We start from the raw sequence: 24,786 nt of genomic DNA on the forward strand, positions 1-24,786 counted from the left end.
AAATATAGAGACGCGTCATGCGTCATGCATAGAGGCATGCATTTGGAAATATGAAGAGACTTGTTTTGCAAATATAAAGAGACTTGTTTTGGGAATATGAAGAGACCTTCCGTTGTGATGAAAAGTCTCCCAAACTCTATATATTTGTATGATTACTTTGTGTATGGTATCGCATCAAGAGAAAAGCATTGTACTTGAGCATTTCTTAATCAATAAAGGTGATATTTTTGTTGTGTAGCTGGTTTTTTCCCTTCAAGTGGAAGGGTTTTCCAAAGATAATTGTGTCTCTCTTGTATCTATTTTTCTCTTCTTTATTGTTGTTTATCTTTATTTTCTAGGCAAAACTTAACATATAAAATATTTTACCAGCCGTGGAAAAAAGCTAGTGATTACAAGTTGTGCACTAGATTTATTAATTATGAGAAAAATGCTTCCTCATTAATTTGTCATTCTCCCTCATTAATTTGTAATTCCTCGTGAAATTGTGTTTTACTTGTGCCTATAGTTATAATTCCAAAAAACTGGAAAAAGACTGCATTGCGTGTTTGTTTTCACTCAATATTTAGCAAACAACACAAATTCAGACTCACGAATACTTAAAATCTTGTACAAAATTGACTTCTTTGTTTAAAACAAAAGAGTTGCCCCTTGAACTGCAGAAAAACGTCTCACTATTCCAAGTGATATTCCCATGTCTGTAAAAGAAATTATCAACATCCACAACTCAAGTCAGATATGAATCCTACAAAAGATTAAGGTGACATTTTCAAATCTAAAAGTTAAGACCCTGCACGAGCTAAAAGATTCCATCTCAACATTTATATCATGAAAGTGTACTTTTTGTTGACCATGACAAGAAAGCCTTGCTCATCTTGCATAATGTTAAGAGTGCTTGTCAATTTCCATTGGAGGCGCATCTTGAAAAATTAATATATGTATCCCTTGCTTTTGTTGCAAACCCTACTTGTCAACAAGAACACAAAGAAAAACCGAAACAAAAACTTGATCTTCATTTCTATCGGAAGGTTGCTATGTACATCAAACTCTTTAAATAGATGCTTTAGCAATCTTCCTTCCTACCTTTTCCAAATTTAGTAAGTGGAGAAGAGTCAAAAAAATCCTTCTCACTTCAATGTTATTTGGAATTATTAGAAAGTTAGCTCATTCTGAACCCCAGTTTGACACACTTAGTCCAATTGCCCCTCCTAGCATATTCATATGAAAAATGGGCAAATATAAAGGAAATTGTGTTCAATGAACCCATCTAATGCAATATCCCGTCTTTGTGTTGATTGACGAGCTATTTCATACCTGAAAAATCCCAATATGGCGGTTGTGATCTGATTGTGGCATAACAAGGGTTACAACCGTAGAGAACTTGTGTCCAACTGGAATGATTCTTCTTCCAAGAACCTTTTCGTGGTTAGAGGGAATCAACGACACAATTGCGTTAGGATTGGACTGCGTATAATCAAAATACAAGCGTTTTATGATAATCACAGGCTCCTCAATCCACACTGAAAAAAAGTTCCAAAGCTCATTGATGCCAAACATCTACTTAAAAACCCAAAAAAACCCCCAAATTAGTCATGGAGGTCCACCATAAATACAATTTATTCAATATTCTAGAGGCATCAATACATTTTTCTCAATACAATCATCCATCATCAAATAACAAATCAATCTTGAAAACATAGACTTCAATTTTGCCATTCCAAATAGGCCCGCATACAGAGATTCATAACTTCTTAACCAAATCTTATTTCTTTAATCCAACCGTCCACGTTAGGTGCAATTAGGTTTTCAATAACATATCCAAAACTAAGAAACATCCAACGGTAGAATCCAAAGTTATGGTCTCTACACAGAGACTCATTTTATGTGACTCCGTTGAAGCTGGTTAAAATCTAGTTTTCACTATAACAGTCATAATTTATACAAAACATAACAAAAATGTACCAAATTAATTTCATTAGAAAGTTGATTCATTCCTCTTTCTAGAAATATAAGTTTCATCCATTGAAACAACAATTAAATATTTATACATGTTGCTTCAATATGACTGTAATTTGAAAATTTGAAAAAACTTATCATCCATAGAATGATCATAACTTTCTCAAATCTACATGAAATAAACTCAAACCATAAGCAATGGAAGGATAATTCATTTTCCTACTCTACCATATCAATAATACATCATTTTCAGGCTGTACATGGATGTCCAAAACCCGAAAACGACAATAAAACTAAAAAGTCAATCAAAATAACAAGTTAGAATCACTTTAAATTTGCTTCAAATGTTACTAATTCCTTCCATTCTAATTTGGTTCGATCTTGCAATGAATTTTATAGTTTCTTGGCCATTTTAGACCTTACAAATACCACCTATGACCTTTGGACTTCCTTTTACAACTTTAATGCAATTTTACATTGTTGCATTTTTTGCAACTCTTCACCTTCTTGAAAGCTTTTGAGACTTTTGACAAATGTGATGCCATGACTTTGCATAAACAGTATAGACACATTGAAATGACCATTTAATAACCTTTTACATGGTTATTATCTTTTCAAGGGTCATTTTACAACTTTTGACATATTAAACCAATTGGGACCTTAGCTATGACAATGAGGACAACATTACATTTTTTGTTACAACATTTCTTTTCAATTAGATTCCATAGACTGACATGGAATCATATACGAATGAAAATAAATCATTAAAATATTCATTATGATCTCTTGTAATTATATGATGGCTAGGTGCTCCTGCACCATACTCCCAAGCTTGAAAAATTTCCATGTCTCATGGAAATGTGGTGGTGATAACCTACAAAAGAAATTTTGCCTCTTTGCCTCCATCTACCTTTGATGCCTTTACTGTCATTTCTATCCAAGAACTATGATTCTCATCAATGGACTTTAAGTGGCTGCCTCCAAGATGCTATAACTTGTTGGAAATATAAGAGTAACTGAGAAGGAAGGGGTGAATCAGATACCACTAAAATAAATCTCAGATCCCTTGGATGTTAATACATAACATAAACTTCACTAAAATTATTGATGCTCAATTAATACATAGGCACTCGGTTTACACTAGTAAATGTTGTATCTCGGCAAACACTGATATAGCAACAGTAACTCGGAAAATGCAAATCTTATGATATTTTATGTGATTAGCCTTATTTAACTTAGTTGCATATACATAAAATAAACAGCATGAACACAAGTGACACCAAGATTTAACATGGAAACCCAATTTGGGAAAAACCACCAATTGCAACTAGTTACTAATTTTCACTCTTCTAAAGTGAGTCATGTTAGGAGCGAACCATGTTAAAGGTTACAAAACACACTGTTAGGTGTGACCTTGTTAAAAGATTTAATCACCCTGTTGGAGTGGCCTTGTTAGAGGTCTTTGAACACTTCAATCTAGAAATGCCACCTTGTTAGAGAATTTACAAATAGTTGTTAAACCAACTCTGTTAAGAGATTTAGATCACTGCTACAATGGTTAGAGAGTAACAATGAGATGACTTGATTTTTGATGCAACTGAATTGTTGATTACAGATATCAATTCTGGCATGTATAATTGATCCTTTCTAATCGAATGAATCTTTGCAGCTCAACAAGGATATTTTGCTTATCCTTCCAATTCGTTTCCTCTAAGCATCTTCAAATCTTTTACTACTTGCACACATTCAATCCTCAACTTGAACTTATATTTATATCTTACACATTGTCAAGTCGGCTTGCATAAAACTTAGAATACTTAATATGCATATCCTCAGTTGGCTAGAACCAACAAACAAATCAATTGAACTCAATATGTCAAAATAAGAAAATCCTTCGTTAGCCGACCCTGCTCAATAGACACTAACTTAGAAACATTTTTCTTGTGTTAACCAGGACTTGGTTAACACAATATATTCACAAAGTTCTATTGGTAACCGAGTGAGCTCGGTTAACACTAGTTCCATCCAACTTTTCCTTCATTAACCAAGTGAGCTCAGTTAGCACTCAACTTTTGTGATATTTCTTTTGTTGCCCGAGTGAACACAGTAGACACTATCCTCTGAACTTGGCAAACTCTGGAATGCTCAGCAGACATAGGAAACTGTCTTCATCGCCCGAGTGAGCTCGGCATACACTGACTAGCAATGATATGACATTTTGTGTAACATCAAAGACAATACACAATATCCTTAGTTTCATTTTGATTCTCATCCATGAGAACTCCCTCTATCAATGTGAACTCCCTCTGCCTTTAGTTTTACCCTCTCTCAACAAAACTATGTCTTCAACATCTTCTTCTGATAGCAAACTCTCTCTTTTTGATATCAGACCAAGTTCATCTTCTTTCTCAAACATCTTTAAACAAAAATTTCTGTGAAATGTATACCCTCCCTCTTTATAAAAAATTTTGTTATATGACAGCAAACTCTCCCTCTTTGATATCTCATGCCAAAGACAAATTCAAAGAATATCAATGTACCTTATGTACTAATTCATGTGCAATGTGCCCTTTTCAATATTGCATCAACTGATTGATCTTCAACATGCTCTGGTTGATGCATCACTAAACTTCATTTAGTGAGCTTCAGATAGAGGGAATGACCTCTAACTTACCTTTTAGATACAAAAATGCATCCTTAGGTAATGGCCTAGTGAATATGTCTACAATTTGTTCTTTAGTATTCACATATTCCAATCTTACCTCTTTATCTTGTAACAATTCTCTCAAAAAATGATATTTTATAGCAATGTGCTTGGTTTTGGTACGCATCACAGGATTCTTTGATATATTAATTGCACTAGTGTTATCACATAATATAACCATTGGATCCTTGATTTCTATCTTCATACCTGCCAATAGTTGTTTGAACCAAGCAACATTGGAATAATTAACTATTGCTGCCACATTCTACCTCTGTTGTAGACTAAGAAATACAATTCTGCTTCTTGCTTGTCCAAGACACTAGTCTTTTACCAAGAAAGAACGCTCCACCACTGGTGCTCTTTCTGTCATCAACACTTCTTGCCCAATCAGCATCTATGAAGGCTTTCAAATCCAGATTGCCTCCTTTCTTGTACCATAAACCATAGTCTTCAATACCCTTCAGATACCTCATGATTCTCTTGATTGCCATCATGTGATTTTCTTTGGGATTTGTAAGAATCTTGCCACCATACCAATTGCTAATGCAATATCAGGCCTTGTGTGCACTACATATTACAATTTTCCAATCATTGATCTTTATGTGGTTTGATCTACCTCTTTTGAATCATCATTTTTGGAAAGTTTATTTCCAGTACACATAAGTGTTTCAACTGGTTTTGAATCTTCCTTTCCAAATTTCTTTAATATCTCCTTGATATATTTGGATTGAGTAATATAGAGACCATCTTTCTTCTGTTGGATCTGCAATCCAACAAAGAATTTTATCTCTCCAAACATAAACATCTCAAATTCTTTACTCATTTTTTCTGAAAATGCCTTGCACAAGTCATCGTTTCCTATAAATAAAGTGTCATCCACAAAGATTTCAACCAACACAATCTTCTTGTCTAGTCCCTCTTTGATGTACAGGTTGTTGTTATCATTTGTTCTTTGAAAACCAATCTTTATCAAGTAGTTATGAAGTCTTTCATACCAAGCGCTGGGAGCTTACTTGAGACCATACAATGCTTTCTATAATTTACAAACCATATCCTTTTTGCTAAGATCCACAAAACATTCAGGTTGTTCTATGTAAACTTCCTCTTCAAGAATGCAGATTTTACATATATTTGATAAACTTTAAATCTTTTATGTGCAGCATAAGAAAGTAAAGTTCTAACACCTTCCAATCTAGCAATAGGAGCAAAAGTTTCACCATAGTCAATATCTTCTTGAAAATAACCTTTGCTTACTAATCTTGCTTTGTTTTTGGAAACTTCTCCATCTTCATTCAACTTATTTCTGAACCCACTTTGTGCCAATTACATTTTTATCCTTGGGTCTAGGAACAAGAGTCCAAGTTTTATTCCTCTCTATCTGTTATATTTATTCATTCATAGCTTCAATCCAACTTTCATTATTCAAAGCATCTTTCACTGATCTAGGTTCAAATTCAGCAAGCAAACATGTACCCTTCAATTTGTTTCTTGTCATTGTTTCATCTAACTTGTCTCCAATGATCTGATCGGGTGCATGGTGCCTTTTGACATATCTTGCTAACACAAGTACTTTGGATTTAGAATTTGTTCCACTAACCTCGCCATGATCTTCTATATGGCGATTAACTATAGAGACATGTCTCCTCTCATATTATACATATATGAGATCCAAATGCAGATTTGGATATCATCAATTACAATGGCAATGAAAAGTACATTTGCAGAAACGATCTCAATTACTTCAACATGGTATCAGAGCCAAATCTGCAAATGTAAGAGGACGTGTTTTTTGAAATTATTAGCGACTTGACATAGAAGACTCTTCAAGTGGTGGGTGCTTATCAGGACAAGTATTCACCTCTGGTGGGTGCCAGAACAGCAATAAAACTCAAAAGTATGAACAACAAATTATCGTGAAAGTCACAAGCAACACAAGACTATGATTATAGTGGGAAGTATAGTCCAAATACGGCACCTAAAATAATTGACAAAAATAAGAAGTGCATTTTTTAACTAAAAACTTAAATGGACAGCAGCAATTCATTCCGAATGATGTAATGAATATAGTGTCCGATGGAAGACATACAACAGTATATCGAAGGAAATGTTTCAATTGGCGTATGAAGCAAAGAACATATATACGGTGGACAGCTGTATAAAAGTCTCTTGTGTTTAACTGTAACAAAGAAGAAACATTATATGTGGCACGTAATTGTTTGAACATTGTTCTAATACTTCCATCAGACTAACAGACATAGTACTAAGAAGGTCCTGATAAGGACAAAGGAGTAAATTCATAACAATTGAAGTGATAAATAAAAAGCGCTACAGGAATGGCAACCATATCAGGCATATAGACAAACGAAGAAATTATCATCTCATATCCTAAAGTTATCGGGGCTAGTATTCTTCCTGTGCAAACAAGCATTTGAAGACAGACTTGAAGAAGTTGTTTGAGGAAGATGCCACTACAGACCAGTACATTTGGCATCGTTCTAAGAAGACAAAAAATTGATAATATTTGTATTTAGTTGTTTGGTGTTCTTTATGATGAAGTTGGGGAGTTACGAGTAAACACATGATGAAACTGTCATCTGATACTGAGAGTTTCAGTTCATTGTCAGCAAGATGTCAGGTAGTAAATAGCCATGTAACTTCTAGTTACAATTATGGAACCGTCTTTGTGTTTGAAGCTTATTATCCAGCTAACTAGCACCCGAGCAGGACCCCATATATATTAATAATATGTTTATTTATGGGGAGTTAAAACTGTTTTGAACTACCTTGTCCCTATGTAATATTCATTTCCATGTTCCAAGTATGATATCAAATGAAAAAGTATATATCAATCAGTATGAAGTCTTTAAGTAATATTGTCTGAAAAATAATCTGTGTAAGCACAGAAATAAATGAAAGCACCGTGGGCATAAAATATACTGGAATACAGATTTGCTGGTGGAATTTGAATGATCAAAGTGCAGAAACTGATAATAGAGGGATTGGAGGTACTTCAAATATTTTAGTTGATATAGAGGTAACATGATTGACAAAGTTTATTAGATTGCTGCATACAGAACACGGGTAGCTATAAGGTGGGAGCAGAGAAAAGGAAGACCTTGGTAAGACTCTCAGAAATTCAGTGATTAGATTAGTGGTTGTGACGAATATGATGACATCCATTTTAACCAAGAATGGCTGCAAAATTAATGGACCCCATGACAACATACTTCCTATGAGATCTTTGTATTGCAGAGATGAGAATGTATCTCATATGTCACCAAGAGACAATCCAAGAGGGGTTCAGAATGGGAATGAATCCTTCAAACTTATAGGCTCAAGTGCATCTTCTGATGTTTTTCCTGGATTTATACCTTGGTGTGAGTCTTGTTATGTGCATGTGGAATGATTTCACAAGTAACATTTTCAAACAACTGGAAGAATTAACAATGAAGCAAACAAGAGTGAAAAGAGAATGTACGTCATCCTATCAATGCAATGGATGTACAAGGCAAAGTAATTATCCAATCATTTCTGTCAGCAGTTTCAGAAGAAAATACCTTAAAAGGGCTTGGGTTAATCATCAATTCATGAGATAACAACTCACCAAACATCTCACGTACCACATCATCGAGGATAGTAGGAGACTTTATTTATATTGATAAATTATCCACAAACTAACGTGGACATTCTACACCCATACATGGACAGAAGAGGGAGACACCTCTTGCGGCAACTTACTAATTAAAAGGAATTGACAAATCATTTAGATACACCAAAAGGAATTCTCAAATCATCGTATGCCAATTGTAAGCAAACTTGACTGATATTAGTTGCAGTGCACGTGATGAAAAGAATGAAGGCAATTCGTTAAAGGAGAAAGGGGCATCAGGCAGATAACCGGGGAGTAATCAATAATGATTATTGGAGGCTTGATTCTACTAAACTCTGGATAGATGCAAGAACACTATCATAATAGTGACGTCTCTTTATCGCATTACATCCACTGGTGACGATTTGCTAAAAACATGGTATGATTCTATTGATCTCATCAAAAAGGTAAGTATGGGGTTGATTAATTTGTCTTAATTTTTTTTGTGCAAAGCGGTAATGATTTATCATATGTGTATTAACATATAATTGAAAGTTTGAATTTGTATACATGTACTTGTATCTGTATAATTACATTTGATGACATTTAATTTGATATAATGATTGAGAGATCTAATATGGGAGTATGGAAGATTAAGTTATTACTTCTATTAATGAAAATATAAAATAAATATTACAATCATTTATGTTATTGTTAGTAATAGGAATATGTTTAATATTAAAATGAGGAAATAATATATTGAAAACATAGATTAAAGTATACATATTGAATATATGTATATATTTAAATATTTATTTGATCTATAGTACACTGGAAATTATATACATAATTAAATCATCATGAATTTTCATTTTATAAATGTAAAATTATTTTCTCACAATTGTAGATTATTTATATAGTGAATCATGATATTATTAATGAGAAATATAGTTATGTTGTAGGAATCCTAACTAATGTTAAGATTCTTATGTATACTATAAAAGCTATGTGCCTTGATTTTTTTCCTTTGAGAATGTTATTTCAGGAAAAGAGGGAGGTTGATATTTCAGGCAACTTTGAAAGAGAGGGAGCAAATAGATGATATGATTCAGTCAATCTTCGGTGATCTCGATCATATTGATTCAGAGGGAGTAAACCATGTTGTGATGGAATCTTCAATGAACGATAAATTGTAACAGTAAAGAGGACTATAATTCATTCAACTATGTGATCTTAATGGACCTACCCCATGTGTACATGATATCAAAGTGCAAGTTGGAACTTAGAAAGAAGTATTCAAATTTGATGTGATGTGAAAGTGTTCAATGATACACGAGTGGTAACTTTACATTGTAAGGGAATAATAGGCAATGTTTCATTCCCACTTGAACCATCCTTAGAAAAGGAGATATTCCATGATACTCACGGGCAGATAAGTACTTGTATCTTTTACATTTATCTATTCATTTATTTGTAATTTTATACATACTATAAGGGTCATTTGCTTTGATCTTTTCCTTTATGTTTGAGGATATTCTTACAAGAAAAGAAGGCTAGTACTTCAAATATGCTACCAAATATTGTGCAAACTAAATCTAATGATAATAGTTCCAAAGACCCTGATGATCAAGTGTGGCTCTTGATGCAAGTATCTTTGATGATTGAGATTATGAGATTCTTCTACATTAAGAGGGAGTGTGACACTTCTTCGAAGGCAATGCTAGAGCTTAGAAGATTGATACTCAAAGAGAGTCTAGAAATCCATGTGGGTGACTGCATGATGTTGATGGGCCTACTCCTACATATATCATGAGGGAGTGATGAGTTTGTCAAGCATACTTGGGAAAAGAGAGTTTTTTTGAGGAAGTAACAAGAGGACCTAACATCCCAGGATCTATATTCAGAGGGAGAAATTTTGAGATGCAATCCCTTATGGATGATATCTTCTCTATGAGGAGAAGTTCTAAAGGGAAATGTTAAATTGAAATATTTCAAAGGTAAAAAAATTGATATGTTGATTTCAATCTATATCTGATTATATAATTGTTGTTTCAGATATGTAATGAAAGGTGACGATCTTTCATTGGCATATATAAACATAAGGTAATCATTGTAAGGTGACGATCTTACATATGATAGGCCTGTTATCGTGGTTCTTTGGGCCGGAATCTGTCGGACGCCATGATAACAAACAGAAGGTTATCTTTGTAAGGTGACAATCTTACAAATGATAGTCCTGTTATCATGGACATCTCTAGATATTGTTTTCAAACAATGAGAGATCATGGGTAACAAATCTATTATGTCATCATGGACATCTCTAGACATTGCTTAAGTGCAAGTAGCGATCATGAGTGTGTTATGGGCATCTCTAAACATTGCTTAAGTGCAAGTAGAGATATATGTGTATCATGAACATCTCTAGACATTGCTTAAGTGCAAGTAGAGATCGTGAATATGTTATGGGCATCTCTAGACATTGCTTAAGTGGAAGTAGAGATCATGAATTGCAAATGTGTCATAGACATCTCTAGACATTGCTTAAGTGCAAGTAGAGATCATACGAAATACTTTATGTTGCTAAGAGATTTCAATATACATTGTGTTGATTACATAATGATTCTAATTCTAATCTAATGATGTTTTACTTCTCCCTTGCTAAAGAGGGAGTGTTAATGTTTTAGCGTCAGTAGAAATAAAACATTGATTATTTGATATATTAATCTGTGTTTATATTTTTCAGATAAATTGTTATTGGTGATTCTTATATATATAATATGTATTCTATATATTATACATTATATATTACTATATAATAATATAATAATATTATATTATATTACATATATGATTAATACATTAATATTATATATAAGATGAGATATGCATATAGTTATTTATAAACTAAATGGTGATTAACTATAGAGACATGTCTCTTCATGTCTCTTGAAGAGACATGTCTCCTCCTCTCATATTATACATATATGAGATCCAAGTCTGCATTTGGATATCATCAATTACAATGGCAATGAAAAGTACATTTGCAGAAACGATCTCAGTTACTTTAACAATCTTAATTAGATTATCAAAGTTCACATGACAAACTTTTATGCCACAACCAGCTTTCTTCTACTTGAGCAATAAAACATGAACTTTTACTAAGATCTAGGTAGAATAGGTTACCTTTTGTTTGTTTGCCAGACCCAACCAGATTTCCTTTTCCATCTAGCAGTTTGGCCTTCACATTTATGAATTCTACCTTGAATCCAATGTTATTCACCTATGTCACACTCAATAGATTATGCTTTAGTCCTTCAACCCAATAAGCATTATCACATCTAAATTCATTGGTTAGTGAGATACAACCTTTTCCCTTTATGCAACATGGTTCATTGTTTCCAAATCTCACACTTCCACCGTCATAATGTTTCATATGTTCAAACTTTGTTTTGTCACCAGTCATATGACGTAAGCAACCACTATCAATAATCCATGTATCATTTTTGCTAACATGAGAAATAAGTGTCATTTTATCTAATTCATCGTCAAATTCATCCTTTACAGCAATATATACCATTTCATCATCTTCACTACTATCTAAATCTTTAGCCATAAAACAAAATTTCTTACCTTTGTCCTTGTACTTCTTGAAGTTCTTGAAATCCTTCTTGCCTTTGTACTTGTTGTGCTTCTTTTCATCTTTGTCTTCTCTATTTGGGCACCTTGCAGCAATGTGTCCAACTTCTTCACAAGAGAAACAAATTAGACCGATTTTACTTTTTTACTTTCCTTTGCCTTTGGGATACCTTCTTGCAAGCAATGCTTCAATGGCCTCAAGATCACTATCAAAATTGTCTTCCTCTTCACTTTTAGATTGTTTTCTTTTAGACTTTTTAGCTTTCTTCTTGAGTGATACCTTGGCTTCAAATGCAGACTCAAGATTGTTAGAACTAAGAGTATAATTATCATAGTTATCTAGTTTAAATGCAGTCAATCTTCCAACTAGAGCATCCAAGCTTATCTTGTTATTTGGATCATATCTCATCTCTCGAATAGCAGACACTCTGATTGCATAGATACGAAGAAGGGTTCTGAGTACCTTGCTTATCACTGTTACATCTTCATATGTTCCTCCAAAGGCTTTGATAGCACTAACACTGGCTTTTATTCTCTCAATATATTTTGCAATGTTTTCATCCTCTCTCATTTTCATCTGATCAAACTGGCCTCTCAAGCTTTCTGCCTTGGCTCTTTTTACGTTGTCATCACCTCCATAGATATCCTTCAGTTTGGTCCACATGTCATGAGCAATAGCACATCCTTTGACCTCATCAAAATCAGCATAGTTAAGAGCTCATGCAATGTCAATCATCATGATGTTATGATTTTTCTTTTCAGCAATCTCTTCTACAGTCAATGTTCCAATAGGAGCCTTGTAAGCATTTTCCAAGTATTTCAAACCTAAATCACTGATGGTTGTCACGTGCAATTTCATAAGTTCCTACCATGCCTGGAAGTTATCTTTGTTCAGCTTGGGAATCTCTCTTTTGTGAGACATTCTGATCTTTAGTTTAGGCCTTTGAAACCTTTCTCTGCAAGCACCAATAAGCTCTAATATCAACTGTTGGAAATATAAGAGTAACTGAGAAGGGAGGGGTGAATTAGTTACTACTAAAATAAATCCCAAATCCCTCAGATGTCAATACATAACATAAACTTCATTGATATTACTAATGCTCGATTAATACACAGGCACTCAGTTTACACTAGTAAATGTTGTAACTCGGGAAACACCGAAATAGCAACAGTAACTAGGCAAATGAAAATCTTAAGATATTTTATGTGATTAGCCTTATTTAACTTAGTTCTATACACATAAAAGAAATAACATGAAAACAAGTGACACCAAAATTTAACGTGGAAACCCGATTTGGGCAAAACCACCAATTACAACTAGTTACTAATTTTCACTCTTCTAAAGTGAGCCCTGTTAGGAACCAACCCTGTTAAAGGTTACAAAACACATTGTTAGGTGTGACCTTGTTAGAGGATTTAATCACCCTGTCAGGAGTGGCCTTGTTAGAGGCCTTTAGACACTTCAATCTAGAAATGTCACCTTGTTAGAGGATTTACAAATAGTTGTTAAGCCAACTCTGTTAAGAGATTTAGATCACTGCTACAATGGTTAGAGAGTAACAATGAGATGACCTGATTACTGATGCAACTGAATTGCTGCTTACAGATCTCAATTCTAGCTTGTATACTTGATCCTTTCTGATCGAATGTATCTTTGCAACTCAATAAGGCTATTCTGCTTATCCTTCCAATTCGCTTCCTCTAAAGCATCTTCAAATCTTCTATTACTTGCACACATTCAATCCTCAACTTGACCTTATATTTATATCTTACACATTGTCAAGTCGGCTTGAATACAACTTAGAAAACCTAATTCATCTCCTCAGTCGGCTAGAACCAACAAACAAATCAATTGAACTCAATATGTCAAAACAAGAAAATCCTTCGTTAGTTGAACCTGCTCGGTAGACACTAACTTAGAAATGATTTTCCTGTGTTAACCAAGTGAACTCGGTTAACACTATATATTCACAAAGTTCCTTTGGTAACCGAGAGAGCTCAGTTAACACTGGTTCCATCAAACTTTTCTTTCATTAACCGAGTGAGCTCGGTTAACACTCAACTTTTGCTATCGTTCCTTTGTTGCCCAAGTGAACTCGGTAGACACTATCTTCTAAACTTGGCAAACTCTGGAATGCTCGGCAGACACAGGAAACTATCTTCATCGCCCGAATGAGCTTGACATACACTGACTAGCAATCATATGACATTTTTTGTAACATCAAAGACAATACACAATTAACCAATTGTTTGCAACATAACTATCAAAAGTTCACTCCTTCATGCTCCATCACACAAACAACTTGCCTCACCCAGAAGTCCTCTCTTGCCTCTCTCCCTAGGTCTTTTGGCAACCAAATGGACCTTCTTCTAAGGCCCTTGGACCATATCCTATGGTCCCTTAGGTAGACCTCCATGTCCACCTCTTTGCAACGAGTGAACATGCACCTGCAACCAAAACTCAACAACAAGAATCAAATATCCATCTTCTTTCCACCAAGCTCCTGGTGTGAATCCTTCACACTCTCAAGAGCTTCTAGCTCTAATACCAATAATGAAGCAGAGCATCTACTTAAAAACCCTCAAGAACCCCCAAATCAATCATGGAGGTCCATCATAAAATACAATTTATTCAATATTCTAGAGGCATCAATACATTTTTCTCAATACAATCATCCATTATCAAATAACAAATCAATCTTGAAAACATAGACTTCAATTCTGCCATTCCAAACAGGCCTGCATACAGAGATTCATAACTTTTTAACCAAATCTTATTTCTTCAATCCAACCATCCACATTAGGCGCAATTAGGTTTTAAATAACATATCCAAAACTCAAAAACATCCAACTATAGAATCCAAAGTTATGGTCTCTACACCGAGACTCATTTTATGTGACTTCGTTGAAGCTGGTTAAAAACCAGTTTTCACTAAAACGGTCATAACTTATACAAAACATAACAAAAATGTACCAAATCAATTTCATTAGAAAGTTGATTCATTCCTCTTTCCAAAAATATAAGTTTCATGCATTGAAACAACAATTATATATTCACACACATTGTTTCAATATGACTGTATTTTGAAAATCTGAAAAAAACTGTCATCCATAGAATACTCATAACTTTCTCAAATTTGCATAAAATAAACTCAAACCAAAAGCAATGGAAGGATTATTCATTTTACTACTCTACCATATCAATAATACATCATTTTCAGGCTGTAAATGGATGTACAAAGCCCGAAAACAACAAGAGAACTAAAAAGCCAATCAAAATAACAAATTAGAATCACACTAAATTTGCTTCAAATGTTACTAATTCCTTCCATTCTGATTTGGTTCAACCTTACAATGAATTTTATAGTTTCTCGGCCATTTTAGACCTTAGAAATACCACCCATGACCTTTGGACTTCCTTTTACAACTTTAATGCAATTTTACATTGTTGCATTTTTTTGCAACTCTTCGCCTTCTTGAAAGTTTTTGAGACTTTTAACAAATGTGATGCCATGGCTTAGCATAAACATTAAAGACCTATTGAAATGACCATTTAATAACCTTTTACATGGTTATTATTCTTTCAATTGTCATTTTACAACTTTTGACATATTAAAGCAATTGGGACCTTAACTATGACAATGTGGACAACATTGCATTTTTTGTTACAACTTTTCTTTTCAATTGGATTCCATAGAATGACATTGAAATATATATGAATGAAAATAAATCATTAAAATATCCATTATGATCTCTTCTAATTATATGATGGCTAGGTGCTCCTGCACCACTCATGCTCTTGTTGTGCACATAAGTGAGAAGAAAATTTCAAAATACAAGCAGCAATCCAAGTCAAATAAGAACTTGGGTGAGCCTTGTAGTTTTGGGGGCAAGCTAGGACATGCAGTCAACAGATGTTGGATGACACTACAGGCTTTAAAGAAAGCTAAAGCAACAGCATCAAATTTCAACCCCTGAGTCTTTTTCGTGACAGACAGGCCAAGGTCATGCTCTTACTGCATGGGTCTTGCCTTTGTTTCCCCTTTAGTGACGCTCGTTTCACCGGACCTATCATGCCTCTTCATGTTGATGCTTCCTTGGTTCCTTGATCAGTTTTCTTTTTTTTGGACAGTAGGCACCTAAATTATCAACTAGCATTTTCTTCTGGCAGGGTTGAGTAGCGTCGTTGAGGCCACTCGTACAAATTCATGTGTCATCTGCATCCTTGACTAGTAGATGTTTTGTCTTTGTTTGCCATCTATTCATTGCTTGGAGGCGCCTATGTATATTGTTGTCTTCTATGTCTTCGATTGACATATGTTTTGCCTTTGCTTGTCAATTTTTCATTGTTCGAGTAGTGCCATTGGGGGCACTCCTGTAGATCGATCATGATCTTCATCTTGGTTTCAAAGAAGTCTTCTTCATTCAGCACTACAGAGTTATCATTTGACAACTGTCCACACTTTTCTAGCTACAAAAGATTTGCACCTGCATCTTTATTACCGTAGACTTTGTTCCCATTGGGTTTTCTCTCTTTCCTCTTTTGTTTTTATCCTCTTTAGTTAGGCTTAAGGAGGGGGAGTGTAGAACTTTATGGTCCTCCATAATCCACAAATCAATCATAGACTCTTCATTCTATCCACTGCCTCCATTGATTGGCAGATCTGGGGCAATTAGCGTTACTCTTCATTCAGTCAAAATGGTGACTGTTGGTCATAAATTAAGTCTAAATTGGAGAACTAATTCATTAATGCACTCTTCGCCATAATTTTCTATTGCTAATGGCGGTCATTCATTGGAAGTTTTTTTTGTATAAATCACGCATTATGTGTGTAATGTAATAATATGGAATGAGAAGATTGAATTTTATTTTTCCATCAAAGTTGTTTTGTTTTATTTTTCTGCAAGCTGTATTATGTTTCTTATTTATAGCTAGATATTTGTGCAGATAAGCTGCATACTTTTACAATGTCAATGAAGAGAGATCAAGCAATTAGCAATAGTCTAGCAAATACATCAAAATATCAATTTTGAATTCTACTTAGCACTTGTGAACTGGACAGGGCCCAAGGCAATGGGATGGACTAAGGTATGGAAGGACAGGGTCCATTCAGCTTATGGAATGAGCTAGGGCTCAGAGGGACAGAATCGTTTCCTGCCTTTGACAAGTTAGTGACAGGGTCCTTGGTTTTGTAATTGTTAAATTAGGGACAGGTTTCTTTAACTAGGCTGATTTGCAAGATATCTATGGGAATTCATGATTTAATCAATTTAAGTATTTTGCTATGATTTGTTGATAGGAGTGCAACTGATCTTTGGTGAGACAGTTTGAAGGAGAATTTATTGCAGAAATCAAGATAAGTTCTATTTTCAGGATTGTCCATAAAGACTATATATTGAATATCATTAAAAAGATTCATCATCTATTCTGAAGCTATATTTATAAATAAATATAAAGTATTTCTCAAATTGAGTTGGAATTATTGTTTTAGGGCAAAACTCAGGATCATCCCAAAAAGGGACATTACACATTGTGATTCATTCAGTTTTTATAACTGAACCTAATTTGCAGCCCCGTATAAAATATTTTACAAGCTGCAGAAAATAGTAGTTGTTTCAGGCTTTTGACTAGATTTATTATTTACGAATAAGGCGTTTCCTTATTATTGAACTTAATTTGCAACCCTGTATAAAATATTTTACAAAATGTGGAAAAGCGCTAGTGAATTTTGACTACTAAATTTATTATTTATGAGAAAGATGTTTCCTCATTAATAAGTCATTCTTGTTAAAGTTTGTAGCTTCGATAGAGATCTTTATCTCTTAAAATCTGGACGTTATTAACATTATTGTCATTTTCAGCTGAAAAGGTCACTCAAGTTTAATTTGTAATATTAAACGTAAATGACATGTGTCATTCACATGCATTGAGGCATGAATATCCGAAGAGTTATAATTAATTATAGGAGTTATGGGAATCTCAAGAGTGAAGAGTCTCTCCTATTGTTGTATATTTGCATCAAGCAAAGGATTTTGTACACTTAAAATTTTATTCTCAATAAAATGATCCTTTGTTGTGTGGCTGGGTTTTTCCCTTCAGTCTCGAAGGGTTTTCCCGGGATATTTCTGGCGTTTGTTGTTTCAGTTTTGGACTCTTTTCTTTTGTTGTTGATCATAACTGATTTCTGGGCTCAAGTTTCAACATGGTATCAGAGCCTAGTTAGATGATAACAATCACTTGACATGCAAAAAGTAGTTTCATTTTTTTTATCCTATTCGAAGGTCATGGGATCGATACCTATCCTGGTTCAAGGTTCCTTACCTGAATGTATCTGAGATTATTTATTGTGTGTTGCTCTTCTCCTATTCTGCACTTTTATGTATCTATGTTTGATCCCCTATCCTTTGAATCTAGTTTTGTGTTTACATACGGATAGCATACTGTTGTCAATGATCAACATTTCTGATTTTATGCATGCTTGTGTGGTTGATTGGAAATTTATTTATTTTCGTAATCTTCTCTACGGAAAGCTTGAGTTCTAACGGCAAAATATTCTACAGAAGTTTCTTTCCACATATGCCGTGTTGATTGCTACTTCTGATTTTTTATGTTTTGGCTCTTTCACCATTACTGTGGGTCTCTTATGTGGCTTGTCAATTTTTGATGATGATCGATATACGTGTTTTGCTGATGTAGATGCCATAGTAAAGACGTTAGTATTCGTTGAGGTCATATTTGCTCTGTGCATATGCAGGCTTGATCATCTTCCTGCGTGTCTTCTTGTCTTGGAAGTCTCAATGTTCTTTTTTGTGTTTTGTTCGTTCTAAAGATGCATGGTTTCTATCTTATTATTGTCATCTTATGAGAGACCGTTACTTGGAGGTGTCAACCATCCATTATAACCATCGGCTCTTGGTCTTTTATGCAACCTATTTGTTTTTTAATGATCTATGATGAATATCTAAATATTTCATGCTCGCATCTTCTTGTTTGATTCTCAACTCAGCACCCACCTTGGTTGTGTCACAAGAATGATTGACACTAACTTGGAAATTCTGCCTGAGAGAAATTCATGCTCCGCTATGAATAAAACCCGTATTGAGATATATTTCCTGTATTGTATTGGTTCAGTACATGGCTTGCAAAGACTGGCAATGGTAGTATTGTCCTATACGGAATCTACATCCAACTTGGCAGAGGGATTGATTTTAAAATTATGATGACTATCCATATCCAGTTATCTCCCGTGTAATTCGTTTGGTGGAATCAGAGGAAGCTTTTTATGCAATGGGTGGGGAGTTCGAATCTCTGGTAGAGGTTGCATCAGGCCCTACAGGAGGGCTCCTCAGTACAACCATATTTTATCAATTGGATACATGCAAGACCAAGTATCAGGCAGAAGTTCAGGCTGGGAGTCAGCAAAAATATAGACATTTTTTAAGCAGAAAAGCAAGCATATTTCTTTTCTCTCTGTGGACAAGATACTTTCAAATAAGTATTTCCTTTTATTATTCATATGGTATTTTAATAGTAAATGTATTTTGATGCCATGAGCATTACATTGGTTATAGAAGCACAAATCAAAATCTCTTGTGTGTATATATCTATGTGTGGCTTGAGATAAATATTTATAATGGATTGATTAATCTCCCATGGTTGTAGGTCGCATTCTGATTGATGAGAGATTGATGAACATGAAAGTGCCGATTGCAATCATGGGGAGATAATTTTTGCATTTAGAGGAAGCTTGTGATCCTTAAAAGGGAGATGTTGACTTTTAAATAGATTTTAGCTTCAAAGGGAGGATTCATAATTAAGAGGGAGTGCTTATGGAATCCTCTTCATTTTCATATATGCGTATAATGCCTGTAGCATTTGTAAAATTTGAGACTTAAATGGAACTAAGTCTTATTTTGTTATGCATATTCTTGTGTGAATAAATGAGATTGTAAGATCAGCTATGATAACTCTTTCACTATGCGATAGTAAACATCATGTTGAGAGAGTCTGTGATGTCATCATGTTGAGAGATTCTGTGATGAGAGTTGGATGTCATGTTGAGAGGTTCCATGACAGTTCATGTTGAGAGAGTCCGTGATAAAAGGCTTAGCTGAGTCTTACAAATCTATTAATGTTGAATGATTCCATGAATATGAGTAATTGTTATAGGTTTTCATGTTGAGTGATTCCATGAATGTTGGTAATTGTTATTGATTTTCATGTTGAGTGATTCCATGAATATGACTCATTGTTACAGGTTTTCATGTTGAGTAACTCCATGAATTATGTTTTGAATTCATATGATCAGAATTTATTATTGACATTTTTTTGTTGCAGTTTTGTGTGACTTCTCAGCTAAAGATCTCTCTCTTGCTAAGAGGGAGTGTTAAAGTTTGTAGCTGCGATAGAGATTTTTATCTCTCGAAATCTGGACATTATTACCGTTATTGTCATTTTCAGCTAAAAAAGTCACTTAAGTTTAATTCGTAATATTAAACGTAAATGACGTGTCATTCACATGCATTGAGGCATGAATATCCGAAGATTTATAATTAATTATAGGAGTTATGGGAATCTCAAGAGACCTTCGGTTATAATATAAAGAGTCTCTCCTATTGTTATATATTTGCATCAAGCAAAGGATATTGTACGCTTAAAATTTTATTCTCAATAAAATGATCCTTTGTTGTGTGGCTGGGTTTTTCCCTTCAATCTTGAAGGGTTCTCCCAGGATATTTCTGGTGTTTATTGTTTCAGTTTTGGACTCTTTTCTTTTGTTGTTGATCATCACTGATTTCTGGGCTCAAGTTTCAACAATTCTCCCTCATTAGTTTGTAATTCCTCGTGAAATTGTGTTTTACTTGTGTGTCTATAGTTATACTTCCAGAAAATCAGAAAAAGATTGCATTGCATGTTTGTTTTCACTCAATATTTTGCAAAAAACCCAAATTCAAACTTGTGAATACATAAAATCTTGTACAAAATTTACTTCTTTGTTTCAAACAAGACAGTCGCCCCTCCAACTGCAGTGAAATGTCAAACTATTCCAAGTGATATTCCCATGTCTGTAGAAGAAATTAACACCATCCACTACTCAAGTCAGATATTAATCCTACAAAAGATTAAGGTGACATTTTCAAATCTAGAAACTTAAGACCGTCCACAAGAGCTGAAGATTCCATCTTGATGTTTATACCATGAGAAATGTACTTTTTGTTGACCATGAAAAGAAAACCTTGCTTATCTTCAATAATGTTACGAGTGCTTGTCAATTTCCATTGGAGGCTCATCTTGAATAATTTATATATGTATCCCTTGTTTTTGTTGCGAACATTACTTCTCAACAAGAACACAAAGAAAAACCTAAACCAAAAACTTGATATTCATTTCTATTGGTAAGGTTGCTAAGTATACTGAACTCTTTAATTAGATGCTTTAGCAATCTTCCTTCCTGACTTTTTGAAATTTAGTAAGTGGAGAAGAGTTAAAGAAATCCTTCTCACTTCAGTGCTATTTTGCATTATTAGAAAGTTAGCTCATCCCGAACCCCAACTTGATGCATTTAATCCAAATGTCTCTCCTAGCATATTCGTATGGGAAATGGACAAATGAAAAGAAAATTGTGTTCAATGATCCCATCTAATGTAATTTTGTGTCTTTGAGTTCAAAAGAGGAAGATAGATTTTGCAATCAACCTGTTTATCAGAATTAAGAAATTATGAGCATTAGAATGAAGACAAGCAGTGGAAGAAGCACCAGCGCTTCCTTGATGGGCTTAGGGAGATAGAATTCAGATGCCCAAAGCTGGGGATGACAAATAATAAATGGGATCTTGCTACACATGTCGCCTATGGACCCTAACATAAATACTAGAGAAAATAGAATTCAGATGCCCAAAGCTGGGGATTACAAACAATTTATGGGATCTTGCTACACATTTCATCTATGGACCCTAGTATAAATACCAGAGACGAGAATTTTCCAGAGATAAGAGAAAGATGAAAAAAACATATGAAAAGATGGTAAGGTATCCTGGCTGTGAGACGAAAGAGGTCATTGGCAAAAAGGAAAAGAGATCAATCAAAGGTTTAAAAATCCCAAGGAAGGGAGTAAGCGAACAATTTCTTGGTTTGAGTTAATTTATTGATAGAAAGGCTGAGGAGGTTAGAATGTGAGTGAATGAACCTCTGAGGTGTTAATGATCCTGCAAGAGTGAAACAAGAAGATATTCCCCATGGGGTCGATGTTAACGACAGTGTACAAGTTGGGTGGGATGCTCTTAAATGCGCTGTAATAAGATTGGGATATTTTTGCGAGCTACTTTGAGGAAAAATCCTAAATGCATTACCATGGGGAGAAGGGAAGAATTCAAGAAGCATTAGCTCTGATCCAAATAAGAACAGAATCAACATCGCCAATACGCAGATGACTGCTCTACTAAGATAGTCATTTTAGTTCTGTGTTTCTATGCAATAAGATGGTCAGAGACTAACAACTGATCTTATGGTAGTTCGACTTCGAACTGTGATTTTTTCTTCCTGAGAGCCAATGGTGTCGGGGGGATTTTAATTCTTCTTGTATTGATGTTCGCAATTTCCCTTTTTTGTTGATTTCGGTAAATTTATTCCTACTTAAAAAACAGCCAGACAACACTAACGAGAAATTGATATGATGCAGACCAAATGGGATGAGCTCAAGCGGTAAATCATGTTACAATCCTGAAGAGACATGTTAAGCATGGAAAATGCGGAATGGGGATCGAATGTTAAAATTGGGTGAAGTAAAACATCCAACTCTGGTTGTTAATACCACAATGAATGAGATTAGCTGCAAATTATGGGTTAATTTGACAGAAGAGGTATCTGTAGGTGTGCTATCGAAGACAGTGAATTAAAAAATTGAAGATAGAAAAGAGTTAAAACTCCAGAAATGAAAGTGGAAATGGATCCTTGTATAATACAGGGAAGATCTGTTTCGGGTCTAAGATTGCCTATAATATATGGGACGACCCCATATTCCATTAATGAGACTCTTTATGGTCCTACAAACACAACCCCTACCCAAAAAATAGATTGAAAACCTTGAATCTTCGTCCCACTATTCATTTATTAAGTTAATTGATGAGCTATTCCATACCTGAAACATCCCAACATGGCGGTTGTGATCCGACTGTGGCATAACAAGGGTTACAACTGCAGAGAACTTGTGTCCAGCTGGAATGATTCTTCTTCCAGGAACCTTTTCGTGGTTAAAAGGAATCAACGGCACAATTGCGCTAGGATTGGACTGCGTATAATCAAAATACAAGGGTTTCCTGATAATAACGGGCTCCTCGATCCACACTGAAACAAAAGTAATGCCGAGAAGTAGCGAAAAGAACAGAAGTAGAAGGAGCATGACACAAACATAAGTGGCGGCCATGCAACCAAATCCCAACTTCCTCAAGACAAGACCCCCGCCCTCGGTGACCTTGGGAGGAACCTTCGAAATCATGGCTATATTTTGAGTCACTACTTCTGTCGCCCTGTCCTTCGCCTGCACCGTTCTGTGCACTGGCTCTGCCACCGCAGACCAGCACAAATTAAATACGTTGCTTATTACTGCAGAAATGTGAAGGATGGCTTTTACCTGCAAAGTCAACAATTTTATGATCCATGCTGCTGGCTTCAATATGAATCCACTTACATCTTCGGCGGCTTGGTTTTCTTGTTTGGGAAGGGAAAGAATCTCAGTTTCTTCCGTGTAGGTATACTCCCTTGCACTTCCCCTTCCTCTTCTCCTGTGCTGGGATACTGAGCTTGGACTTGAAGAGCAGCTCTCCTCCTCCGTAACACCCGAGGTAGAAGCCATTGATCTTGCTCTTATTCTTGTTTTCCTGTGCAGAAAGCGCCTGTGTAGGAAGATTTCAAATTCAAATGATGAAGATATTTCTACTGTATAAAATTATGCTCGCCATGCGAGCAAACGGGTGATAGCACGCGCTGGAATTACTTGGCGCGAGTGTTAAAGATATTCGTAACGTGTCGATGTTGAGAGCTTTCTAAGAATTAGCCTAACGTAGATACCACTCCAACGCGGCTCTTTCTTCAAGAAATCCAGAAAACAAAAGACAGATGTTGAGTTGAGATGTTTTTTAAAGAAGAATTAAAATGTTTCATCAAATCCTCAACATAAGGCCCCGTTTGGTTGCTGGCATAGGAATAGAAAATTAGAATAGAAAAATAGAATGGGAATAGAAATAGGCAATTTCAATCATGTTTGGTGCACTTGAATTCGACTGGGAATATGTTAATCTATTGTTTGATTGTACAAAAATAGAATAGGAATAAGGTTAAGTTTTGAAATTTTAAAAACATTTTTCTTAATTTTTTTTTAAAATTTATTATTTTTTTAGTTAATTCATTTTCATTTTCATTTTTTTAAACAAATAGATATAATTTTAAAAAATGTTATTAAAAAAAATTTAACAAAAAAAATTCAAAAAGTAAAAGTAAAAAAAAAAAATTTAAAAAAAAAAAAAATCAAAAAAAAAAAATTCAAAAAAAAAAAAATTCAAAAAAAAAAATTTCAAAAAAAAAAATTTTTTTTTAAATTTTGAAAAAATAAAAATAAAAATAAAATTAAAAAATATTTTTTAATGGAAAATCGGAATGGGAATGGAAATGGCCTATTCCAATAACAAATATTTTTTGGCATAGACATATGCTCATTTTAGGGGCAAAATTGGAATATGTCTTCCTATTCCCAATTTCGAATGAGCTTACCAAACAGCGAATATAAAACATATTCTAATTTCGTTTTCCTATTCCACTCATATTCCAGCAACCAAACGGGGCTTAAAAGAACTGTTCCGAGGAGCTAGACTTCACCCAATCTTACTTATGCAATCCACAACAAAAGGGA

At 34.5% G+C, this 24,786-nt stretch overlaps 1 protein-coding gene across 1 annotated transcript in view; it reads right to left on the reverse strand.

The window, feature by feature from the left end:
* Window positions 1–23,973, reverse strand: part of LOC149539270 (seipin-1-like) — a 50,777-nt gene extending 26,804 nt beyond the window's left edge. The window contains exon 1 of the mRNA XM_089800599.1: window positions 23,020–23,973. Within this exon, the coding sequence (XP_089656725.1) occupies window positions 23,020–23,733 (714 nt within the window). The 5' untranslated portion in view covers window positions 23,734–23,973. The remainder of the gene's footprint in view (window positions 1–23,019) is intronic.
* Between the last annotated feature and the right edge of the window lie 813 nt (window positions 23,974–24,786).

The sequence above is a fragment of the Cupressus sempervirens genome, chromosome 9 (genome assembly GCF_028749045.1).
Source record: "Cupressus sempervirens isolate cs-2001-9-10 chromosome 9, ASM2874904v1, whole genome shotgun sequence".
Taxonomy (NCBI): domain Eukaryota; kingdom Viridiplantae; phylum Streptophyta; class Pinopsida; order Cupressales; family Cupressaceae; genus Cupressus; species Cupressus sempervirens.